Raw genomic sequence first — 23100 nt, forward strand, 5'->3', positions numbered from 1 at the left:
TTTCTTTTTTTTTTTTTTAGACCTCATGTGGAGCTATTCATATAGGTTTTTTGACCTCTAAAACAGTAATTTGTAATGATAACCTGATGAATAATATTTTTTTTCTTTCTTTCAGTCAGCATAGGTAATGTAACATGAGGACTGTGTATGGCCCTAGATAGCTTTTGCCTAATATTTCTCACTTGTTTCACTTATGATGTTAGTTTTTTCCTCTGGTATTAGTACTTTCCATGTGGTCCCTTATATTCTTGAATCTGACTTCACACAGATGTTGCCCTGCACATTTTTAATAAAACAGAATAAATATTCAGGACACAAGTATACTGTACTGACATCCTCTTAAAACCATAGCCTGCTTTGATGAAGTTATGTATTTCCTTTACCTATTTATGCCTGCAGATTTCTATGTTAATTTTTTAAAATTTAGATAAAAATGCATGTTTAAAAATTAAATATAATACCTCCTAATGGTTGTCACCGAGCATATAAAAGCCCTTAAATTCCATCAAGAATTTCATAATACCCAAAGAAGATGAAGTCTGCCATTAAGCAGAAGAGAAAGGTTCTTACTAGGTAAGCAGATAGTCTGCAAGAACATGAGACTTACTGGATATGACTATAGTAGCAGAGATTACACAACCATAGCAGAACCCCAGGTATCACTTCCTGAAGTCTACAAAATCAACCCCTGATCTATAGCATGGATTGTCTATTTTAGGAAAAAAAAAAGTGGAATATGATCTAAATGCTTTGGGAAAATTATAGCCCAAGAAGGTATTAATTTTTTTGCTGCACTCTACATCCTTATGCTGTTTTAGGGAAAGCTGCCATCTGGTGCTACAGTTTTCCATAGCTTTTCCCAAGGCTTTGACTCTGCTGTCCTCTGGTGCTCAAGAATTTTGCAGCAGAGTTAAAGTGAATTCTGGCAGCTTTAACAAATGAGCACTGCCGTGCTTTAGTCAAAGGGATTATTTCACAGAGTTTAAATCCTTCACAATTTAATAAATTTACTAATTCTGAGATACCCCTTAGATCTCACTGGAGTCGGTGAGTTGTAGATGTTTTTAGGATAATGCTCTTTTGGTACCTGGATTTCTAGTTTAGCTGATGAATGCTGATTTCCTGTTTGCTTATTGCTTTCTTGTTGATAATGATGCTGTAATTTTATCTTGTTATAATTATTTTTGAATTAAATCTATCAAGTAATACTAACCTCTCCCCTCCTCCATGCTACAGATGGGGAATCGCTCTGAGATGGCTGGGGATTAATTTGACCTGATGTCCTGACTGTTAATTTTATCACAGTATTAACAAACTGAAAAGCCTCCCCACTAGAAACATACAGAAATAACCTAAATGACTGTGTTAACAGAATAGCTGCAATGCCAAATGTGAACAAATGTGTTTTCCCTTGGAGCGGGAAGCAGTAGGGTGGGAATGACTCAAGACACTGTTCTGTGTGGGTGGCATCTCTTTCTCTAATACGTAATTTTGTCCATGATTCACCATGAGTCATGCGAGGTAAGCCTGACAGCAGCTCAACTACGTTGTAAAGTACAGTACAACTGCATCATTTTAGCCTCAGGGGATTGATGTGTGCACAGTTTTTCATGGAGATTTTTCTAATCAGGGTTCTGGTTTGGCATTTGTTTGCTTTATTTATTTATTTATTTATCTATTTATTTTATTTATCTATTTATTTCCTCCAGATTTTGGTTTATGCAATTAAGGACTGTTCACCACTCACTGATAGGCAGCCAGGACAGTCAGGGGTTGTGCATTTTTGCATTAATATATGCTAATAATCCCATAATATACTATTTATAATTAAATAACAGGAATTTCAGTCCTGCTAGAATGATCACAGGATCCTCAGATTTTATTCTTAGTGAAATCTAAATGCTACATGTTATGGTTTAGATCCAGTCAGTAGCTAAGCACAATGCAGCAACTTGCTCATGCCGTCCTTCCTTCCCCCGGGTGGGATGGGGAGGAGAATCAAAAGCATGTAGACCCCATGTGCTGAGATAAGACACAGCTGAAACCAGGACATACATATAGGCTTACCCCATATCCACACAGAACTAGTGTGGAAACAGTACATAGTTGGGTATATATATATACACATATATATATATATATATATATATATATATATATACACACACACACACACACACCTCTGCACACCCTATTGTATCTTAAGCTTTATAAGGACATGCTGCCTCTAGGATTACTGTTCTCTTCCTTGAAATACTGGTAGTGGGAAAGGCTTAATGCCTTTGAGTTACAGTTGTGCAAAATTGCATTTTGCATGTGCTCAGTGGTATTTTAAGCCTCAGAAGAGCAGGGCTAAAGTACTAAGAGCTCAGTCCTGGATGCTGGGCATGGCAAATGGCATGAAGAGTGCCAAGGCAGTTGTATGGTGTCAGTATGGGAGGTTTCCAAAACCCCTGGAGAAACAGAGGGAGATCTCTCTTTAGAGAGAGTGCCAGCACTTCTGCCTCGTGGCCACTGGCATTGTCTGCCGCTGCTGTATTCTAGATGAGCTGAAGGGGTGTTTTGCTGCTGGCCTGTGAGATGCTGTGAGCACCATCCTCCAACAGCGAGGGTGAGATGGGCCAGGGGCTCAAGGACACTAGTCTTCAACCCTTCCTATCCTAAGAACTGTATTTTTAGTGATGTAAGATTTGGTTAGTCCTTGTCATGGAGAAAAAGCCATACATACATATGATAGATGAGATAATGCGAGCCCAGAGGCCACAAAACTAGCTTTGCTGCTACTGAAAAGTCCAAATTCAAGTGCAAACTTCCTATTCAATCTGAAAAATTAGAACAAAATGAGAAAAACAACAACTGAAACATCTTCTAAAGGACTTAGATGAGTTATTCTGTGTTCAGAAACAAGACTGTTTACTAGGGAACTCCAATATCCGAGTAATAAGGCACTGAATAGGGATAATGTTGCTCCTATTCATGGCTTCCAGAATCAGTGTTATTTTGGGAGAAAGGTAGACTGTGGTGTTTTCTGGCTGACCTAAAATACAGCAACTGGTTAAGGACATGATCAGGCCTGTACAAATACAAAATGTCTCTGGCCAATATGTTTAATGACCTACTCCTGAATGTCTAATGCTCAGGGTTAATGACTGGCAGCTCCATGGACAAACTGTGGATAATTCCTTGGTGCTGAGGGAAAACTGGTGACAGCAGTATTCAAGCATGTTCCAGCTGGAGACCAGTAATGAGTGGTGTCCCTCAGGGATCGGTGTTGGGACCGGTCTTGTTACAACGTCTTTGTCGGTGACATGGACAGTGGGATTGAGTGCGCCTTCAGCAAGTTTGCCGATGACACCAAGCTGTGTGGTTTGGTTGATACCCTGGAGGGAAGGAATGCCATCCAGAGGGACCTTGACACACTTGTGAGGTGGGCTGATGCCAACCTCATGAAGTTTAACCATGACAAGTGCAAGGTCCTACACCTGGGTGGGAGCAATCCCAGGCACAGCTACAGGTTGGGCAAAGAAGAGATTCAGAGCAGCCCTGCGGAGAAGGACTTGGGGGTGTTGGTCAACGAGAAATTGAACAAGAGCTGGCTTCAGTGTGTGCTTGCAGCCCAGAAAGCCAACCGTATCCTGGGCTGCTTCAAAAGGAGCGTTACCAGCAAGTTGCAGGAGGTGATTCTGCCCCTCAATTCTGCTCTTGTGAGACCTCACTTGGAGTATTGTGTGCAGTTCTGGTGTCCTCAACATAAAAATACATGGAACTGTTGGAACAAGTCCAGAGGAGGGCCACGAGGATGATCAGGGGCTGCAGCACCTCCCATATGAAGACAGGCTGAGAAAGTTGGGGCTGTTCAGCCTGGAGAAGAGAAGGCTGCGTGGAGACCTCATAGCAGCCTTCCAGTATCTGAAGGGGGCCTATAGGGATGCTGGGGAGGGACTCTTCATTAGGGACTGTAGTGATAGGACAAGGGGTAACGGGTTAAACCTTAAACAGGGGAAGTTTAGATTGGATATAAGGAAGAAGTTCTTTACTGTGAGGGTAGTGAGGCACTGGAATGGGTTGCTGAGGGGGGTTGTGAATGCTCCATCCCTGGCAGTGTTCAAGGCCAGGTTGGACAGAGCCTTGGGTGACATGGTTTAGTGTGAGGTGTCCCTGCCCATGGCAGGGGGGTTGGAACTTGATGATCTTAAGGTCCTTTCCAACCCTAACTATTCTATGATTCTATGTTTCTGTGGGTAGTTGTTGTAAGGGAAGCCTGTTGCCTAGCATCTAGGTGTTAAAGAAATTTGTGCCCAGCCGTCATATATCTGTTATGAAGTTAAAAGCAGGTGCGAGTAACAAGTAGTTTACAGTGAATAAACATTACATCTTTATAGTATATCCAAATGTTCAGCTACCCACCAGATCATTTGAGAGGAGCATAAAACAAACACATACTTGCATGAAAATGCACCTCTACAGAGGCTTACTTCACTGTTGCTACAGTCTCTGTGATCACATTATTCCACACAAATGAGGTGTAAACCAGCACAAAAATCGCTGTGGCCCTGCACCTCATCCACTCTGCACTTATGCAGAGAAACTATCTCTTTTGGCCTATCAATAATCACGCAGGCTTAGCAGTGCAGGGCACACAAGACTTCATAAGAAATCAATGAACAGACCTTGACTAGATCTGATCTCTTTACTCAGCAGTAGTTAAAAGCAAAAATTGCATATGGGCATAATATTATAGGAATACAGAGACTTGAGAAGTATTCTATGGGAACGATCAGAAACAGAGTTAGGCAGATTTTTTGGATGATACATAATTTGCCAGAAATGGACTTCTGACATTGACCAAGAAGAGCTTTAGTTCAATTTTAAGTTTTAAGCTGAACAAAGCTCAGAAATGTAAACCATGGAAAAAAAATTATAAATATTTTGAACCAACATGTGCCAGTGAAGTAAATGAATAAAAAACTGAAATAATAATTTTTAAAATAAACTATTTGTTTGTCCTGAAAGGAAAAAAAATATGAAGAAAAATAGGTACGTCATTCTGTATACGATAGTTGCAAACAGTGTTTAGGCTGAGTGATTGATCTATTGTCCCATTGTTCAGCAACTGATCAAACATTTGTGATATCATATCTCAATCAATTATTAATGTTAATAAACTATGAATAAGGTAAATTTAAGTGTGTCTAAAGGGAAACTTCACAGAGGAACTTTCCAAAGAGTCTTTCGGGCATCATCTTATCAGTGGAGAAGAGACCCAACCTAATTTATGCCAGACCATTTGACTAGGGCTGGAACAATGCATAACTTCAGTCTGAAATTCTTTTCTTCTATCTAAAACATGTCAGGTAGGAATACTCTCCCTGACATGGTACCTGAAGGTGACTAAATACAACTGGCAATGGCATCTAACCACAGAAATATGTGCAAAGGGTTCTTTGCTAGCAACAAATCATCTCTCCTTACCCCTGAAGGGCACCTTGGTGAAGAAGCAGTAGAGTCCAAAAGTCCAGTGCAGATTGCAAACAGAAATATTAGGTCAGCAGTAGCGTACCAAAGATATTGTTTCTAAACTTGCTGGTCTCCATAGAAACAGTTCTTATTTTACAGAAAAGGCTGTAAGTGTCTGAAACTTCACTAGAATGATGCATCGAATTTGAAAGAGTTAAGGGCAGAGTCAATGACAGGGAAGAGCAAAATGACTGTCAGCACATGAAAAGGAGAAAGGAGGGAACATCTAAAGCTCATCTGGAAAAGCAGATCCAGTTCACACATCACTTCCTTGTAGCAGGAGTCAGAAGGTATATAGGAAACACAGCATTGTAGACAAGAAACCAGGAGCTGGGATAATTGCAAAAAGATGGAAATTACTTCCTTCCCAAATTTCTCCCCATTGCCAAGAAAAAGGCAGCTTGCAAAGTGCTTATTTGATTTGAATAGGCACTTCATAATTGGATCAGAAGCCAGAGATAGTAAACTGCAATTAGTAGCTAATGAGTGGAGAATGGCTCATTGCTGCTATTCTGGCTTCTGGTCCTTCCCAACAGCCAGGTTCTTGCCTGCAAATGAGTCCTGTAGGTGGGTCTTGTGGGCTGCTCCTTCGGCTTGCCTGCATATTGGGTCCTGTAGGCAGGTCCTTCTGCCTGCCTGCAGACGGGGTCCTGTGGGCAGCTCCTGCTGTTTGCCTGTGGGAAACAGTCTAGGTTTTTGTTTTTTTTTACTTTCAAAAAAAAAAAAATTAACCAGAAAAATCTCTTTTTGTTCCATGCCTCTATCCTGACGTTAACCAACTGGGGTTGAGTTTTAAGCCTTTCAAAGACACCACAAACCAAACTAAGCTAAGGTAGGTCTGATGATAGCTTATACGATAATTGCCCAAATTACAAAGTGTCAATTGAGCCTGAGATCATGAGACTAGAAGTTGACTTGTACAGTTTTCAGAACTTTAGTTATTTGATTCTTTTTGTGGTGCAAATTATTCCTCTATGGTACTAATACATCCAAGTCTTTTCTGTCACAATTCTGTTGAGCTGCAGAACCTGCTATTAAGGGATGATCTGTCTAGCTACTCACAATGTCTTCAGTGGATTAAAAAATTCATGTGTGTAAGTATGAGAGGCAATGAACATAAATTCATAAAGAATTTTAAAACATGTTTTCATACTTTTCTTGCCTGTTTGCACACTTACTTGCCCTCCAATGAAGTTAATCAAAAGAAAAAAAATAATAATCTCTAGCTTCTACGAATCTTTGGACATTTCCACCCAAAGGAAGATTTAGCAGTATTCTTGTCTACCAGAGAGGCCACTCATCTACCATAGCTGAGTTCTTTCAATTCTGAAAACTCATTAATTCAGACAATGCGCCATCAAATTGAATCAAAGTATGAGGATATTACATCACAGCATGATGCTTCAGCATCACCATGCACTGCTGCAGCATCAAGGCACAATGAGGCCATCTTGCCTGGTTTTAGTCTCACAGAAGAGGAGTGTGAAGAGTGGTATCCTATCATCTGCTAAATTTAGCTGTCAGATAGCCTGCAACACCCACAGAGGTGGGAATATCAAACTGACAGCACTGAGGCTGGTGATTTATTGTTGACACTTACGGTGAGTTCCATGTCCTCCTCCTCTTTTTCTTTCACTGGTTTCTCTGGTTCCTCTGGCTCCTTCTCTTGGAGATGGATCTCATTGGCTTGGGTCATGTAAGGCATATCATCTTTGTTCTTGAATTCCAAGCTGAGGATTGAAGGAGGAAGTAGAATTCCTAGAATTACCTAAAGCAATAATAATGATAACAATAATCATCACAGCAAACAAATTACAATCATGATAGTTCTCATCAAAAGGAAAAACCCCCTCAGGACATTTAGGAAAAGGAAGATATGTGTGCACGTGAGTTTCTATGACAATAGAGTTCATCAGTTGGGGTAAAGTTATCAGAAGTCCATAGTGAAATAAAGCCTGTGACTTCTCTTAGCATTGCTGTGCATGCTATGGCAAATTGCCTCTCTTGAATACTTTTATTTTGCTTCCTCATCTGATGCATATTATTATATACCAGAACATATTTACAAAATATTACATAAGGTCAGTTGCAGGTAGGACCATGGGGATGTTCAGACCTTGGACCTGAAAATTTCCGCATTTTACATAATAGACAATATTGGTGTAAATGACACAGAAGCAATATTAATTTCTTCAGAGTGGGTTAATAGGTCTCAAGGTCTCAGTGTCCATATACTTAGTTCACACAGATAGTCAAGGTTTAAGCATGTGTGGATCTGAGGAGATAAGGAAAAGCCAGCAATAGCATATGCTGATGTGCTTAGCTATGCAGTCCTCTTAGATTTTGCTTCAGTAACCTAGCAGATGTGTAATGCCCACGTTAATGCCAGCTCATTCTTTTCTGCCTTTCCTCTCTCATGATGTGGGAGTGAAGAAACCATTGTTACCTTGAGTGGATATATGCAATGAATGATGCTTGGAGTTAAAACAGTAGCATAACAGAAGAGATATGATAATAATATAAAAAGAAGTGGCTTGTCTGTATTCACAAGCACAATAGCTTTCGCTGGTTTTGCTGTAATGTCATGGAAAATTATTTTGTTATAAATCTCTCCCTAAATGACAGTGAAACCATGTAGTTAGCTTGTTGGCAGGTCAGAGACAATGACTGCTTATGCTCATCATATCGACAGACAGCATGTGTGTTAAGCATCCAATTAAGATTCTGCAATTAGGAGCAGTTAGCGTATATGAATGCTGTGCCCTACCTTGGAAGAGCTGCCTGCACTGCTCCTGAACTTGGCTTGTCACAAAAGGGTGAGGTGGCTACAGGCAGACCTGGCTTCCCAGAGAGGCTATTTTTAAGAATAGGCTGGATTAGCAATTGCCTCTCCCTCTCCCACTGGTGCTATATATCCCCAGTGAGACTCTAAAGAATCACATTAATCCATTTTCCAGTTTCAACAAGAGAAGACTGTCTATGGGAAATAATTCATTACTCATGCTTGCAAATTTATTTGCCATGCTGCCTCTTGATCATATAGCTTGTAGACTGCTTTAGCTTTAAACAGGCCCTGCTAATGAACTTCAGTGAAAACACAAGCTGAAAGCTGAGTAAGGGACCCTTGTGAAGCCCTGATGTTACAAGAAGCTGAAAGGAAACAGAATCTGTTACCTTTGGTTATTCTTTGTGAAAGAAAGGTCTACATTTTATGGTTTAAAAGATGCATGCTGCAAAGAAGAAAGCATGCAGTGGGAAATGTATTGCTACACTAATCCCCAACTACCCAAACTGAGTATCTGCAAAGCCAAGCACTGAACAAGGAAGCAGTCCCCCTGAAGGGCAATGGGCCCATGGGTCAAGTCAGAAAAATAGGCAGTAAAGACGTCTCCAAATGTGAGAGCGCCTTCTATCAGTAAGCAGAACAATATTTATACACAGTTCTGCAGGAGTATGATGAGGATGCTATCAGGCACTTATTCAACTACTTCCATCGCATTAGACCCAGTACAATGACAGTGCATGTATTCATAAGCATTCTCACCATTATTGAACATCTTTTCATACTGGAAGACAGCTGAGCAGTTACCACTTTTTACACACTTGGTTAGTGCAGGAGAGAGAACCACTTGATGAAAATATTTCTCAGTCATCTGGGAGGAAAAGGCATGCCCTGGTTAGGTACTGACTGGTGAGTATTTTGGTGAAGGTGAAAGATACTAGCCCTTGGACACAAATTTATCTCTCAGAATTTACGTTACTCTGTTAGCAGTTATGCTACCTGTAGAAGTAAAGCTTAAACAGCTTTGAAATTTGAATTATCCTCTAGATACTCTAAGGTAGTTTCTTCAGGTCAGTCATTAGAAAGACTGGCAGGGGATTGCAACAAAATCTGTACTGCTTGCTTTGGCCTGTCCTGGGGAAGGTTGTCAGATCAGCACCTTTCCCTAACAGTTAATTCATTTACACATCCTTCTTCTTTATGTATCTTTAAAATCCTTGACTAACTCCTCAAGTCACCAGGCAGGGTGACATACTAACTCCGTGGCTCAATTCTTCTGATAGCTCTCATTGACACTAGAGGAGGCTCTGAAGATTACCTTGTTACCATCTATGAGAACTCCACTGACCGTTATTTTTATTTAAAAACAGTACTGACCTTTAGGCCAGAATTTTTGCGCATCCGGAGACGACCCATCCACATGTCTGTGAGCAGCATTTGGCTGCAAGTGTGAGCAATGAAGTCCCTGTGCTTGGCTGCCACTGCGAGCTGCAGGCATGTGGCGTTGCTCCAGTTCTTCAGCTCATAGGTCAGCAGTTTCATTGCCAGTTGCTCATCCTGCTTGTATGACTGGTCCAACAGCTCCACTGCCAACTGGCCGAAGTCCCTGCAACAGGGGGACATTCGTTCATTCCCATTAGCCTAAGCAGCCTGCTGCAGAAAATATCCCTCTGCAACTGACAGCCTCTGCAAGGGAGGCATCACCTTCCATCATGCAAATCGTGATGTTGACTGTACACATGGAAACCCACATTTTCAAATGTGAGTGTTAATGATAGGCATATAAATAAGTGCCCTGACTTAGCAGTGGTGAGCACCCACACCTACCAGCTGTCTGCTCCCACCTGCCTGCCCACCTCCCTGACATTTCCTGCTTGAAATCCTCTGGTTATCTGCAGCTTAGAGAATTGCTTCTGTACTACTTGCCCATGAGTTAGTGGTCAAGTCTCCTGGAAAAAGGAGTGTCCAATACTCTTTTCTAAATTCTGTGTCTCAGGCCTTTAACATCAGGAAAGATTACGATGGAATCTAGTGTCTTGGCTTGCTCACCTAAGCATGAGCTCTTGGTTAATTAACACTTCTGCTCAATATTACATTAATTAGGATTTCAATAATTGTTCTCCCTGGGATGAATAGAGTATTGAAAAAGCACAGAGAAAGGCTGCAACCTGATTCTTGGAGCCTCATAAAGAACACATAGACAAAACATATTTCACTCTCTTCTCATTTCAGAACTTATACTGGTAGCAAATCTTGCTTCTCTGTCTCACAGGCTGTTTAAAAGCTATTTAGATTTCCTCTAAAGGGACTGTGTTTTTCCTAAATTAGAAATGAAAGCAAGGTACAGATAAGCAAATTGCAGGCATGGTCAGCAGCCTCTCTCCCTCTCCTACTCCCCTCACATCACACCACACCCCCTTCCTTTTTTTTTAACCCAGGAAAGTGTACATGAACGAAAATTCACCTGGAATTATGGTTCAGCTCTTGGGATATGTCATCCACCATGTCATTTTCTGATGCTTCGTGGGCCATAGCTTTGCAAAGTTTACAGGCCACCAGTGCTTTAGCCATAGCCTCTTCCCCATGCTGCCAAAAAAAGAGGGCCATCTTCTGACGCTTCATCAGTACAGCCCACACCATCAGCTCATGGAATGGGAAGGGGAAATGGTTGATCTCAGGGTCATCCAAATCAATATCTACTTCTTCTTCTCTTTTTTTGGTTGTTTTTCTCCCCCGCCGCAAAGGGACATCATCCTGTGAGAATCATGGAAAAATTTTTTTCACCAGTGAAGAAACTGATCCAATTCACACAGTGTATAGGAGTCAATACCTGAGATGTCAAACATACTCCCTGCAGGCCAGCCCCTTCATTTTTTTGGACAAAATATTTAAAACAGGAAAACAATAAAAAAATGTATTGGTCCATGCACTGTAATTGAGAAGTCAGTAACCTCACACCTAAGTGAAAAAGAGCTTTGGACTATCACTGAACTATTCTATCTTCCTAAGCAGACAGACCACAGTCACACAATACCCAGAGCCATTTTGGAAAAGCGATCATTAAAATAAGCTAAGAAGGCACCCTAAAGATAACATCTGTTGTAATGTATCCGCCTCTTTCCACCTCCAGAAAGTACATATTCAGGGGATGTTATGGTCTCCTGAAGACTTCCTCCCTGCTTATTCTTGTGTTTTCTCCCTTTATCTTCTCAAAAGTTCTTAAAAGAATGGGAATCTCCTTTCATCATTCCATCCTGCCTTTGTACTGCATTTTTATCCCTCTTTCTCCATCACTTAGTTCTTTCTACTGGCTTTAGTTTTTTTCCCATTTTAGCCTATTGCTTTTATCAGATAAGCTGACCTATTCTGGGCTGCATCTGTGGACAGCAAAATGAAAGTAGTTGCATAAAATAAATAAACAAGAAAACATGCTATTTCCTTGAAGCATGGTGGTAGCCAAAACTGTCAACAAAACTAATAGAAAATTTGCCCATGTAAAGATTTCTGCATCATTCTCCACAACTGCTTTGTTTCCCTGAACATGTTTCACAGTTATATAGTTATCTGACTGGAATTCTGCTTGGCCTGACAGACTGAAACATTTTGTTTAATCTTTGTGACAAGAAAAATGGTCCATAGAGGCGGAAGAGCATTCTTTTCTGCTGCCTATCCACTGGAGTTTTATTAAGAAATGTTTCTTAATCTGACCCTTCCGTAAAAAAGTTATCTGGATGAAAAATACAATTTGTGTGGCACATTTCTCATACAAAACTTGAAAACAACTCTTGGTGCCTTCATTACAGTGAATTTAAACATTATCTTGATATAGTGTACATTTGTCAAAGAAGGGAAAGACATTAAGATTTATCACAGGTCGCCTACCTCCATTCCCAACAGTTTCAGGGCTTTTGGCTGTACAAAAAAGTTAGAAAAATGTTATTTCTCCCAGAAGGTGATGAAAAATTACAACTATGTGTGTATACATACATACATGCATGCGTAATGTGATGTACAACATATAATACAGAGTATTTAATAGATAATGTATAATATAGGTGATACATACACAATGCAATGTAATATACATACATACATAAATCAAATAATTATATATATATTTAATTCAACCTTGAGTTTGATCCTATTTCACCAAAACACACAATAGAAGACACACATTTTAGTTCAGGTACAACATGGAAAAAAGGTAGGAAATACTGCTAATGCATGAATGGATTCCTCTGGATTACATCATTGTTTTGGCCGTTCCCATGGCACACTTTTGTTGACTGCTGTGGAGCTCCTCCATATGCTGGTTAGAGATCTGTGAAATTGTTGCTCAAATGCTTTTCTTGATGGAGTGACTAAGGGGAGGATATCTCTCCCAGCAGCTACAATTACTACCTTTCCTCTCAAAAGCAAGAAATGTGTAGCGAAACAAACCAACCACTTCACATGTTTGGATCTAATTGTTTCACAGAGCTATTGCTCTTTATAGCCATTTAGAACAATACTCAAGGTGTGCATTTCTAAAATCTGAACTGAGACAGGAAATAAAAATGTGAGGTAAAAGTAGGGAAAGAAAGAAGTACACATCTTACTGGGAGCCATCAAGCAGATTTTTATTCATGCTGGATTGGGTCCGTGGCATTATGGATGACAATAAATATATTTCTGTCTTATAACGGTAGCAAACTTACTTTGGATTCACAGTATTGTGATTTATCAAACATGGAAACCACAAAAATACCCGAGGGTTTTTTTTTCCCTGGAGCCCAGGGACTCTGCTGGAGCCACATCCAGCCAGTAAAGCCAATTCTGATTTACGTGTTTCTTTGCCCTGATACCTTCAGGTCACAGTCAAGAAGATGAGCCATGAGATAGGAAATGCATTTATCAAAACACAAGTTTTTCAAGTTTAACTTAATTGCCTTATGGTGTAATTTGTAAAGGTCAAAAGACTTGCCTTTCAAAAGATGCGGTTACTCATAATTACAGGTTTAGAGCCCGAGGAGATTGTTTTATGTCCTAATCACACCAGGGCAGCAGAACCTAATAATTTTTTTTCACTAAATTTATAAGAAAATGTCTCTTCTATCAGTGGCTGCTTTGCAGTGTGCTGTGGTGAAACAGCTTCTATGTACATAATGGAAATGAATCTGTACACTGAATGCGTGTACACATATGTCCCCCCAGCCCTGAATCAACTAAGAACCTACAGTAAATCCTGCCAGTGGGTTCAGTCATACAAATGGCAAATAACTTGCTTCTTACCCTCTTGGGCCCAAATAAATTGTGGTACAGTGTTCTGAAACGCTTTCGGGTGTAATTGCAGCGATACGCTCCTCCCATCAGGTACTCTATCACCAAACCAATATCAATCAGACTTATCCGATAATCAGGAGGTAAGTTTCCCTGCAATGAAAATAAGAAGGATGGTTGGGGAGGAGTAAATGCTTATTATTGCTGTTGTTAAATATACTTTATAATTATGTTAGAATAAAACAAATTAAAAACAGGAACGTATTATTATGCTGGTTAATTAATTCACCTTAAAATAGATCCAACCGAAACCTGGATATTCTCGCTTGGAAAGAAGACACAGGTTAAATAAGATGAAGAACTTGTTGGAAGTAACAGAAGACAATGTCAGTACACAGTACTCATATTCTTCAGCTGGGGAAACAAGGAACATGACTGCAGAACAAAAAGCATGAGGATCAGCACACTTGAAAAGTCAGGCACAGTTGCTCGACTCTAGTCCTGCAAGATAGCACCTTTTGTGCACCATCTGTCCCCCAGAACTCTTTCCTGGAATCTCATGTCTCTGCTGGCACCTCTTTGGACTGCCTTCTCTGTACTGCCAAGGCATGGTGAAGTGACATCACGCAATACGATTTGTTCACATGGAATCAGTTCCTGCGTGTGATCTTCCCATCCTGTCAGTGTTTCCTTCCCATGTTCCACGGAAGGAAGGGCAGAGGGAAAGGGCTGTATTATCTACTCTAGAGAACTTACACAGGGCATGAATTATTATTATTGCTTGTTGCTAGAGGCAAGGAGAGTCTGTTAGCATTTTTTCTACAAATAAACACATATTTTTGCTTAAATTCCACATCTAGTATGAGGAAATAATATGTATATATGAAAGTAAATATGAAAATTGTAATAAACAAAATACCTGTGGCTAATTCTTTGGGGTTTTGTTCAAGAACTACAGGCCTAGCAATTTTCCTAGATTGTTCCTCCTTGAAGTCCCAACATATTTTACTGAAAACCACTCTAAGCACAGTAATCTTGCTACCTAATTTCCAGCAGCGCCAAGGAGATTGTCTCCCAGGAGATGAAGTGTCCTGTCATTAGTAGGATCCTGGAAAAGTCATCTACATACTTGTTCTTCCATTTCTTTTCTTTTCTTATTGTTAGGTTAAATATTACATATATGTGTGTGTGTGTGTGTATGTATATATACACACACACAATGTCTTCAGCATGCACCTTTTATTTTCAAGGGAAAGAATGATAAATATGTCCATGTCTTATTGCCCTCACATTGTGAACATCCTTGCATGTATCTTCCTTCTCTCTACTGTCAAGCCAGAAAACAGCAACAGTGAGGCTGTGAGTCCTCTAACATTTACAGCTTGCAAAGCTTTGAAGAAAGCTCTCAGTAATAGATTGTCTCTTACTGCATACAAATCTGAGTCTGCCTTTCAGTTAGCTGGTGTCGTGGTTTAAACCCAGTCAGGTAACTTGTTCACTCACTCCCAGTGTGCCGAGCTGACAACAATCGAGGTCCGTGTCCGTCTCCCGCCCCCCCCGCACCGGGGCTCTCCCCTTCCCTGCTCCCGGAGGAACGGGGAGGAGGATCGAGAGAGTGCAACTCCTACGGGTTGAGACAGGAACAGTCCAGCAACAAATCACCACCGCTACTATCAGCTAAAACAATGATAAGGGAAAATAACAAGGGAAGAGAATACGATACCACCGGCCAAGAAAGCGAGCTCCACCCGGAAGCCCCTGTCCTTCCGGGTAACTCCCAGTTACCCCCCACCCCGGGCATGACGTGCTGTGGTATGGAATACCTCCCCGGCTAGCCCGGGTCAGGCGCCCCATCTCTGCTTCCTCACAGCTTCCCCTCCTCCCTGGCAGAGCATGAGCCTCACAGAGTCCTTGGTCAGGGTAAACATCACTTAGCAACAACCGAAAACATCGGCTTCACCAACACTGTTCTCAAGCTAGAAGTCAAAACACAGCGCTGCACCAGCTAACACAAAGGAAAAACATGACTGCTACTGCTGAACCCAGGACAGCTGGGCATTTTTATTCTCCAGAAGCAGTAAGCTTCTGAGACACCAAGCAGGCCAGAACAACTTCAGGCTGGTCTGGTCTCATGGATGTGCTGGTGAAGTGCTCTTGGGGGATCTCCAGCGATGGAAGAACAAAACCCTAGCATGGGGCACATCTGCTCTTCTGTTCCCTGCCTTGGGAGCTCCACAAGGACAGCTCTGATTGCTTTACAGGAGGAAAGGGATAATGGGAAGGGAATGCCCCCAAATCGAAGTTTGCCTCCTTCTCTACATCACTGCCTCTGAATTGTTTGGATGACCATTATGGTCCAAAAATCAGTTCCCTACGAGAAAAGAAGGCATGATTTGGCAAACTGTGAATAGGTCACCTAGATCTAGAGTTGTCATTAAGAACCCTGTAGATTTACAGATCCTTCTCTGTACTGTATGTTGTGCAAGAGATGTGACTACAAATTAAAGGTGGAAAGTGAGGTAAATAAGACTTCTGTGAACTGCAAGCAGTAGCCTTAGAAAAAGAGATTAGTAAAAAATTAACTGGTATAGCCAACATTGCAGAAGGACTAGGAAATTGTAATTGTTAGCTTTAAAATTTTTCGGTGCACTGTAATAAAATAATCACATTTCCTGTAATGATATACAGCACAGCTTACAGTTAGCCTGTAGCTCTTTTTATGTGGTTATCAAAAGAAGGTTAGTTATTAGAGCAATTTTATGACTGTTATGTCTTGCTGGAAATATCTGCATATTTGCAGATATCTGCCTGGCTTCTCTGCAGATGTGCTTATTAGATTCAGAATAGAGAAACACTAATGGAGAGCAGATGGCAACTGGTTCTGCAGAAGAGATGAAGTGGATGCAAAGATCTTCCTTCCTACTGCACTTCAGCCAGGAAGAGCAATGATTGTTTTCTTCCCTGCTCACTACAGTACAAAGGGCACACTGAAAGGCTGAGGAAGGCGAGAGGGAGGTAGTGCTATGGTGTACCATGCCTAGCAATGGGCTGGGATTCAAAGGGACAGAAGATCAAACTAATTTAGTGGCAAAAGATGATCTGCCAACTGTCCTTCAGCAATATCCCTTAGCATACACTTTTGCATCTGTCCTACTTTTTGGCTGATCTGGTGGATAGGATTTGCAGGAATGCATATTAGTTTATTTGAATGCTGACATTTTATTTTTGAACTGTTTAAGGAAAAATTACGTAAATCTAAAAATGAAATTGTTATGTTTTTTGTTTTTCCCCTATTCTTCTCTCTCCATAATGCTTAAGGCACTGACAGTTTTACTAGAACAAGGATGATGGCACTGCTAAGTGGGAGTTGTAGCTCCAAACAGTGTTGTAGTTCTTCAACAGACTCCTGCTGTCTTTATGCAAGACACTAAAACTGAATGCTTTGATACTATTAAGTGGCAAAAAATACTTGAACAATTAAGAGAGAACAACAGGCATCAGCATGTGTTAGCTTCTTGATGAAGTTTTGATTTCTAAAATTAAATAAAGGAACTTAGATAAAAAATTTCCAATACAGTAACTTAAATAAAATTTGTGTCTAAACCTCCCACTATAATATTGAAAGATTTTCCTAAAAAACCCTCACAAATTCACAGCAGAAATACACATTATAGACACATGCATATGAATGGCTCCATGCTAACACACAATTACTTTTCCAAAGTGAGCAGTCTACTAAAGCTAATGGGACCACCCTTGTGTGAGGAGTTATGCATGTGCCAAAGCACTTGCTGTATCAGCAGACACCTCAAATTACCCTGGCAGCGGTGAGTCTGCTTGTAAATGAAGTGCAGCAGTGCAAGTAGGCCAGAACCACTGCAAGAAGTAAAAAATTTGGATGGGCTAATACTAGTACAGCTAAGGTGATGGAATGACAGAGAAAGTTTGATTTCTGAGTATGACAGGTACTCTGATTAATTACCCACTAACCTTCTATGTTCGGACAAGCTTTTCAGTGCTAATGCATTGTTCTTTTCCTGAAGAAAATTCAACTTTACGCTGCAGCTAACCAATTACAGTATTTTTTCACTTGAAGTGCATTTTTATATTCTGCAGGTATCAAGCCTCTCATTTTGCATTCTGAGGGAAAAAGAGTACTTTCAAAATTCTCTATATTGCTTGTTAGTTCTCTGGAAATGTAGCCAGACAGTGGCAGTCCAAACTAAACTCTGAAAACTTGCATCACCCCAGGGTGGTATTAAGATATATTGATTATATACAATTCTTGAATTAAAGAAAAAGTATCTGGTAATTTCTACTGATCTTCATCTCCCAGCTCAGCTAGGAAGGATTTTTTAAAAACAACCTGTAGAGGGCAACCTTCACTTACAGACAGGACGTCGAACAGGGTCAGGGTTTCTTCCTGCTCAGGCTGGGTATATTGGTTTGTATCGTCTAGGGAAGGAAGTTAACCGTCTATGTTAAGCTCTGTACCCTTGAGAGGGGATGTCAAAAAGGCCACAATGCAAACGGTGCAGGCAGAACTGTCTCCGTATGTAGTTATGGAACAGAGAGGATCTAAAAGAGATATGCGCACAGCTGTCTCTAAAGCAACTAAATTTACAGTCTAAAGCCGTAAATTCTTTAAGACTGTCTCCAGGCCTTCCCAATATGCTGCCCGGGCTAACAGTCTTCACAGCAATACTTGGATATCCAAAGAGAAAATAAATTGTTGTCTTCTATGTTTTTTGTGTGCGCCTGTGTGCATGCACACATACGAGTCTACAAGCTGCCACAAACAGGATGTGGTGACTCCTAAGGTTCAATTTTTTTTTGCTTTATTAAGCAGGCAGGGCAGTTCCCCAAGAAACAAACAAACAAATTCCTAGTGATTTATATGACTATGTAATACAATAGTAATAAATTAAATAGTGCTTCTATAATTTGTAAGCATGCATTTTCTATTTGAGAATTCACACTGATGCAGACATAATTATTTTTTTGTAGCATATGCCCTTTTATAAAGTGCAGGTTTTAAAACTGGGTTGTATGCATATAAAGCACAGAGTGTGCATATGCATGAAGTGTTGTCTCAAGGAGACACGTCACATTTTTGTATTTATATTTTGTGATACTGTAATTAGACCAGAGAGGCTGGGTAACTGGCATCAAAATAGATATAAACTCAAAAAGCTAGCATCAGCAGGTGGTCTGGTTTTCATGCATGGTGGGACACTTGACTATCATACAGTGATGTCCATTAAGAAGTTATTTCCAAGGAGGTGTTTTCTTTTAAACTGTTGTTAGATATGCTGACTGATTTACAGCTTAGCTGCCTGGTAAGGAATCTGCTCAGATATCAGGGCTATGGTGCTGTCACTTTTCTCTGACTGAACTGTGGTTGTTTCTCAACCAGTGACAAAATGAGAAATACAGGCCCAGAGGTGCATTTTTCTGATGAAGGTACTAGAGGGCTGCACCCAGCTGTTTTTAAAGCTCTCAACTATTTTCCCATGAGAGTGCACATTGACTTCATGCAGTGGCAATTACTGGAGACTTCACATATGAACAGAGGAAAGAAAGATGAATTTATGGAAAAATGACCATCATCAAACATTTAGCAATCACCATGGAATAAATAATGTCATTGAACATAGTGCAGGTTTATTGCCAATGTCTATCAGTATGTTCCTATGAGTTCTGATAATCTTTGCTTATTTTGATGCCTTTTTTTTTCAAGATCTTTAAAAACCTTAGTTAGGGACTCAGAAAAAGATATTATTTAGTTACCCCACATACACATTGCTACACCTTTGAAGGAGGACTTGGAAAGGTGATCCTGGGAGAGACAAAGATTTTGAAAAATATATTTTAAAGTAAGAAGGCAAATAATGCTTGTTTCAAACTCTTGAAGGCACATAAGTAACTGCATATTTAGTATGAAAAAAATATTCTGGTAATTTGGGCTTGAAGAGAAGTAGCCAGCCTAAATGCATTCTAGCTTTACTCTGCTCCATCCAAGGGGACTTATGTGTTAAGAACAGTTTCATTTTCTTCTGTAGGCTTTCCACACTTTCCAGTGGTCACTTAATATACTACATGTAGTTGAACAATGATGCAATGGAACGTGCTAACCAAAGAAAATGACCAGAACCTCCTTAAACATAACTACTGATAATTCTGCAGCATTATTTAAGAGAAAGATGATTTATGAAACATTGCCACTCCCCTCCCCTAGCTGCCCTCAGTTGTGCTCAGCTGTCAGGGACATAAGAAACCACCAAAACCTGTGCTCTTACAAAAAATCTCCATTCCTTTTTCAATCTTCTATCTAGTCCCATGTACAGAAATTTCCTTTCTCAAGCATGTTACCTGTGAGGTCCAATATATGTAATGTGCAAGGTTGTAATCTGTACATACTGATAAGGTCAGCTGCAGACTCAATCTCCTTACTTGATCCGCATATTTAGAGGATAAGGGATTTTCATCCATTGCTACTGCTGTAACACTTTTCATCCAACACATTGCTAAAGGTACTTCGTATTTCCTTCCTGTCACTATGCCTTTCTGTGTTTCTGTCCTGTCCTTTTAATAACTCTTTATAATTCAAGATGCTTGAAATTAACTTGATAAGAGGTGCAGAGGAAAGCTGTACTGCTTCTTTTAGTTTTTTTTCTGCTGAGGAAGATGGCTACAATATACTACGAAACACAGAACAAAAAACTGTTTCAACAGGATCCAGCACAGCATAAGGGCTATTTACAAGCTTGGAAGTAAACTAACAACATAGAAGTAAGCTTTGACAAAAGTTGCAGGTATGGAAAAATACAGATAACAGCATAAATCCACACGGTATGTAAGAGCCTACAATTATGCTAGCAGAAACACTACCACCCAAGCATCTAAAACCACAGAGAAAGCAAGCCAAGTAACTTGCTAATTGTGCTTTGTATGCCAAAACATTGTATTTGGTACATACAAACAGGACATACTGTAATGGCAGGGGAAATAGAAGGCTCTCACTGAAAGCTCATGCAAAGCAGAGATTGTGTCTAGCTATAAAAAGCAATCACAACATTATCTCCAACCTACCGTCTACTGGACTCTTACCTTTTTGACGTCCCTGACTAGATGATACAGAGTGTTGGATGGTCCATGTCTCTGCAAAGGACAAATAAAGAATAAAAAAAATTCATATTGTCCAAAGACTGGCAAGATGTAAATGCTAAACAGGCTTTCTCACCTTAGTTGTTTAGAAATTAGGCAGCTGAGATCACTTCAATTATACAGTGTTATCAGTCAAAAAAACCCCAACAAACCTAAATATCACAAGAGCATTATTTCACCTGATTTCTCTTTTGTTCACAAACCTTCAGTAAGGAAACTGCAAGAACTACCACAATGAAAACTAAGGCCCTATATATCAAATTAGTCTCCTAGCTTAGGCAAAGCAGAAACCCAGCACAACAAGCACAGCCTCTAGGAGACAGCGGAAGGAAAACCAGCTCCTTCAGTGTCAGCCCTCCTGCACTCAGGATCTCCAGTTCTACTGCTGGTGGCTCAGAGAGCCCTGGAGCCTGACATTTCATCTGGGATCTCTTGTCTGAAAGCCACTAACAGCATTGCACAGTCTGTGAATTTGTTGTCTTCTTTTGTCTCCACTTGATATGCAAAACTTTCTGCAGGAGACTCCTACAATTGAACTCGTATATTTCTTTTCTGCTGTGCTTTTGACTTGATGATATTTTTAGACACTTTTATGGGAGGTCTCTTTGCCTGTAACCGATGATAGATGAGACCACTGCGCATGTACAGAGTCAGTGTTTCCATATATACATTGCTCTGTACTTGCCAAGACTGAGTTTTATGTAACCCAATCACGGAGCATGATGAGACTTTTTTGTGATTCTTCATACTCAACTTCAGATTTGCCTACCCTGAGTGATGCTAAATCACCTGCAAACACTGACCCTTCAGCAGCTACTATTTTTCAGATCATCTCTAAACAGGCAGTGGTCCCAGGACAGGGTCCTGGATGAGCCTGGTCATAATGTCATTTTGTGGTGAGAACAAACCATGTATTCCTACTGTCTGTTTTCTATCCTTCAAGTAGTTTTTTAACCGCAAGTACACCATATCTTCTATGCCATGATAGCTATAGTTCTTGAATAACACTTGAGGCTTTCAAATATTGTCAAAACAGTTTTGCAAAAGCAGGTGAGCCAAGTGCAACACACTTATTTTCCTGCATGTTGGCTTCAGAAATGGCAACAGATTACTAAGGTTTAACATTTTCCTAGAGAAACTCTTCTTTAACATAAAACTGATCCCCTCGTTTGATTAATTCTATTCTTTATTGTATTCTTACAAATTTGCCACAGCAGAAGTCAAATTCACTGGTTTAAATCTTCTAGGTCATTGTATTGTAACTTAGGCTTGTATTGTAACCTAGTATTTTTTAATTGGCTTTGTAATTGTTTTGGTGCTAAGGCTATTATGGAATCATTAGGTCATATATCAAAGTCGGTAGTTTAGGCATTTCATAGCCTCTATCTTTCGAAAATCTTGCATAAATAATTTATGGTGCTTTCTTAGGTCACAATAAATTTGTTCAAAAAGCAGTGGAACTGAAAGCTTTCTTCTAAATTATTCCCTGTAAGAACTGGTTTTAGTACAGGCACTACAATGCTTATCTCTGTAGTAAGAAAGCTCGTAGGCTTTCTATTCTCAATAGATACATGCTAGTTGATAGGCCAAGTTTAAGCCAATCAAAGATCAGATGCAATTCTGTCTCAAGGGTAGAGCGGATACCTGTTCCCTTATATTTTGCACAGATTTAATGAGTTCTTTTCATATTTGATATTTTTTGAAAGACTGACTTCTGGTCATCATCATCACCAAAACTGACTTCTGTTATCTCTGGATAACAGTCCAGTGTGACAGCTTATGATGGCAGGTCTTTTGTAAAGTACTGGCAGAAAAAAAAATTTCTGAGTAGGGCTATGCACTGTATTACAAGCTCTCTCCAACAGACAGAACTATCAAAACTAAGAACTAGATAATGCTCTCAGAATTTTTCCATACCGCTTAGCAATTCCAACTTACTGGTTCCTCTTGGTAGGCAATAATGATGTGAATGCTAGAATGTGTTTTGCAGTTGAGAGAACTCAGAAGCAATTTGAACCTGGGTGGTTTTATGTTCATTTTAAAGGCAAAGATATAAAACTTTCAAACAGGCTTTTAAGAGTCAAAACTATCATTTTTGTAACATTTGGTGAGGACATGGAGAAGTCCTTCACTGTAACAGACCTCCTGAAATCACTGCATTTCACCTTCAAATTAATAATTTTACCCCAAGAATTTTATGCCTATTTGTTTTCTAGTGGCTGAATTTGATTAACAGTTGCAAGATTTTTCTTAAACCATAATGGCTTATACTGTCAGGAGTCATCTATCACCTCCTAAATGTCCTAAGTCACCAGTAACTGTTTTCCAGCCAGTGCCACCTGCCTAAATCTCAGGTCTGTCATACTGGAGTTACA

At 40.1% G+C, this 23100-nt stretch overlaps 1 protein-coding gene across 10 annotated transcripts in view; it reads right to left on the reverse strand.

Moving 5' to 3' along the window:
• The window catches only part of TRPM3 (transient receptor potential cation channel subfamily M member 3), a 410566-nt gene that overhangs the window by 35648 nt on the left and 351818 nt on the right, over nt 1-23100 (reverse strand). For 4 of the 10 annotated variants that reach the window (XM_061470789.1, XM_061470790.1, XM_061470781.1 and 1 more), the window contains exons 12-18: nt 20669-20719; nt 13848-13883; nt 13571-13711; nt 12182-12211; nt 10764-11053; nt 9677-9905; nt 7118-7285 (exon numbers count right to left, since the gene is read on the reverse strand). In XM_061470789.1, the coding sequence (XP_061326773.1) occupies nt 7118-7285; nt 9677-9905; nt 10764-11053; nt 12182-12211; nt 13571-13711; nt 13848-13883; nt 20669-20719 (945 nt within the window). The remainder of the gene's footprint in view (nt 1-7117; nt 7286-9676; nt 9906-10763; nt 11054-12181; nt 12212-13570; nt 13712-13847; nt 13884-20668; nt 20720-23100) is intronic. The other 6 variants (XM_061470783.1, XM_061470787.1, XM_061470782.1 and 3 more) reach the window with 3 other exon arrangements.

This window comes from Pezoporus flaviventris, unplaced genomic scaffold, assembly GCF_033815535.1.
Source record: "Pezoporus flaviventris isolate CSIRO_AGI_PZ_B2104156 unplaced genomic scaffold, CSIRO_AGI_Pfla_v1 ptg000064l, whole genome shotgun sequence".
Lineage (NCBI taxonomy): Eukaryota > Metazoa > Chordata > Aves > Psittaciformes > Psittacidae > Pezoporus > Pezoporus flaviventris.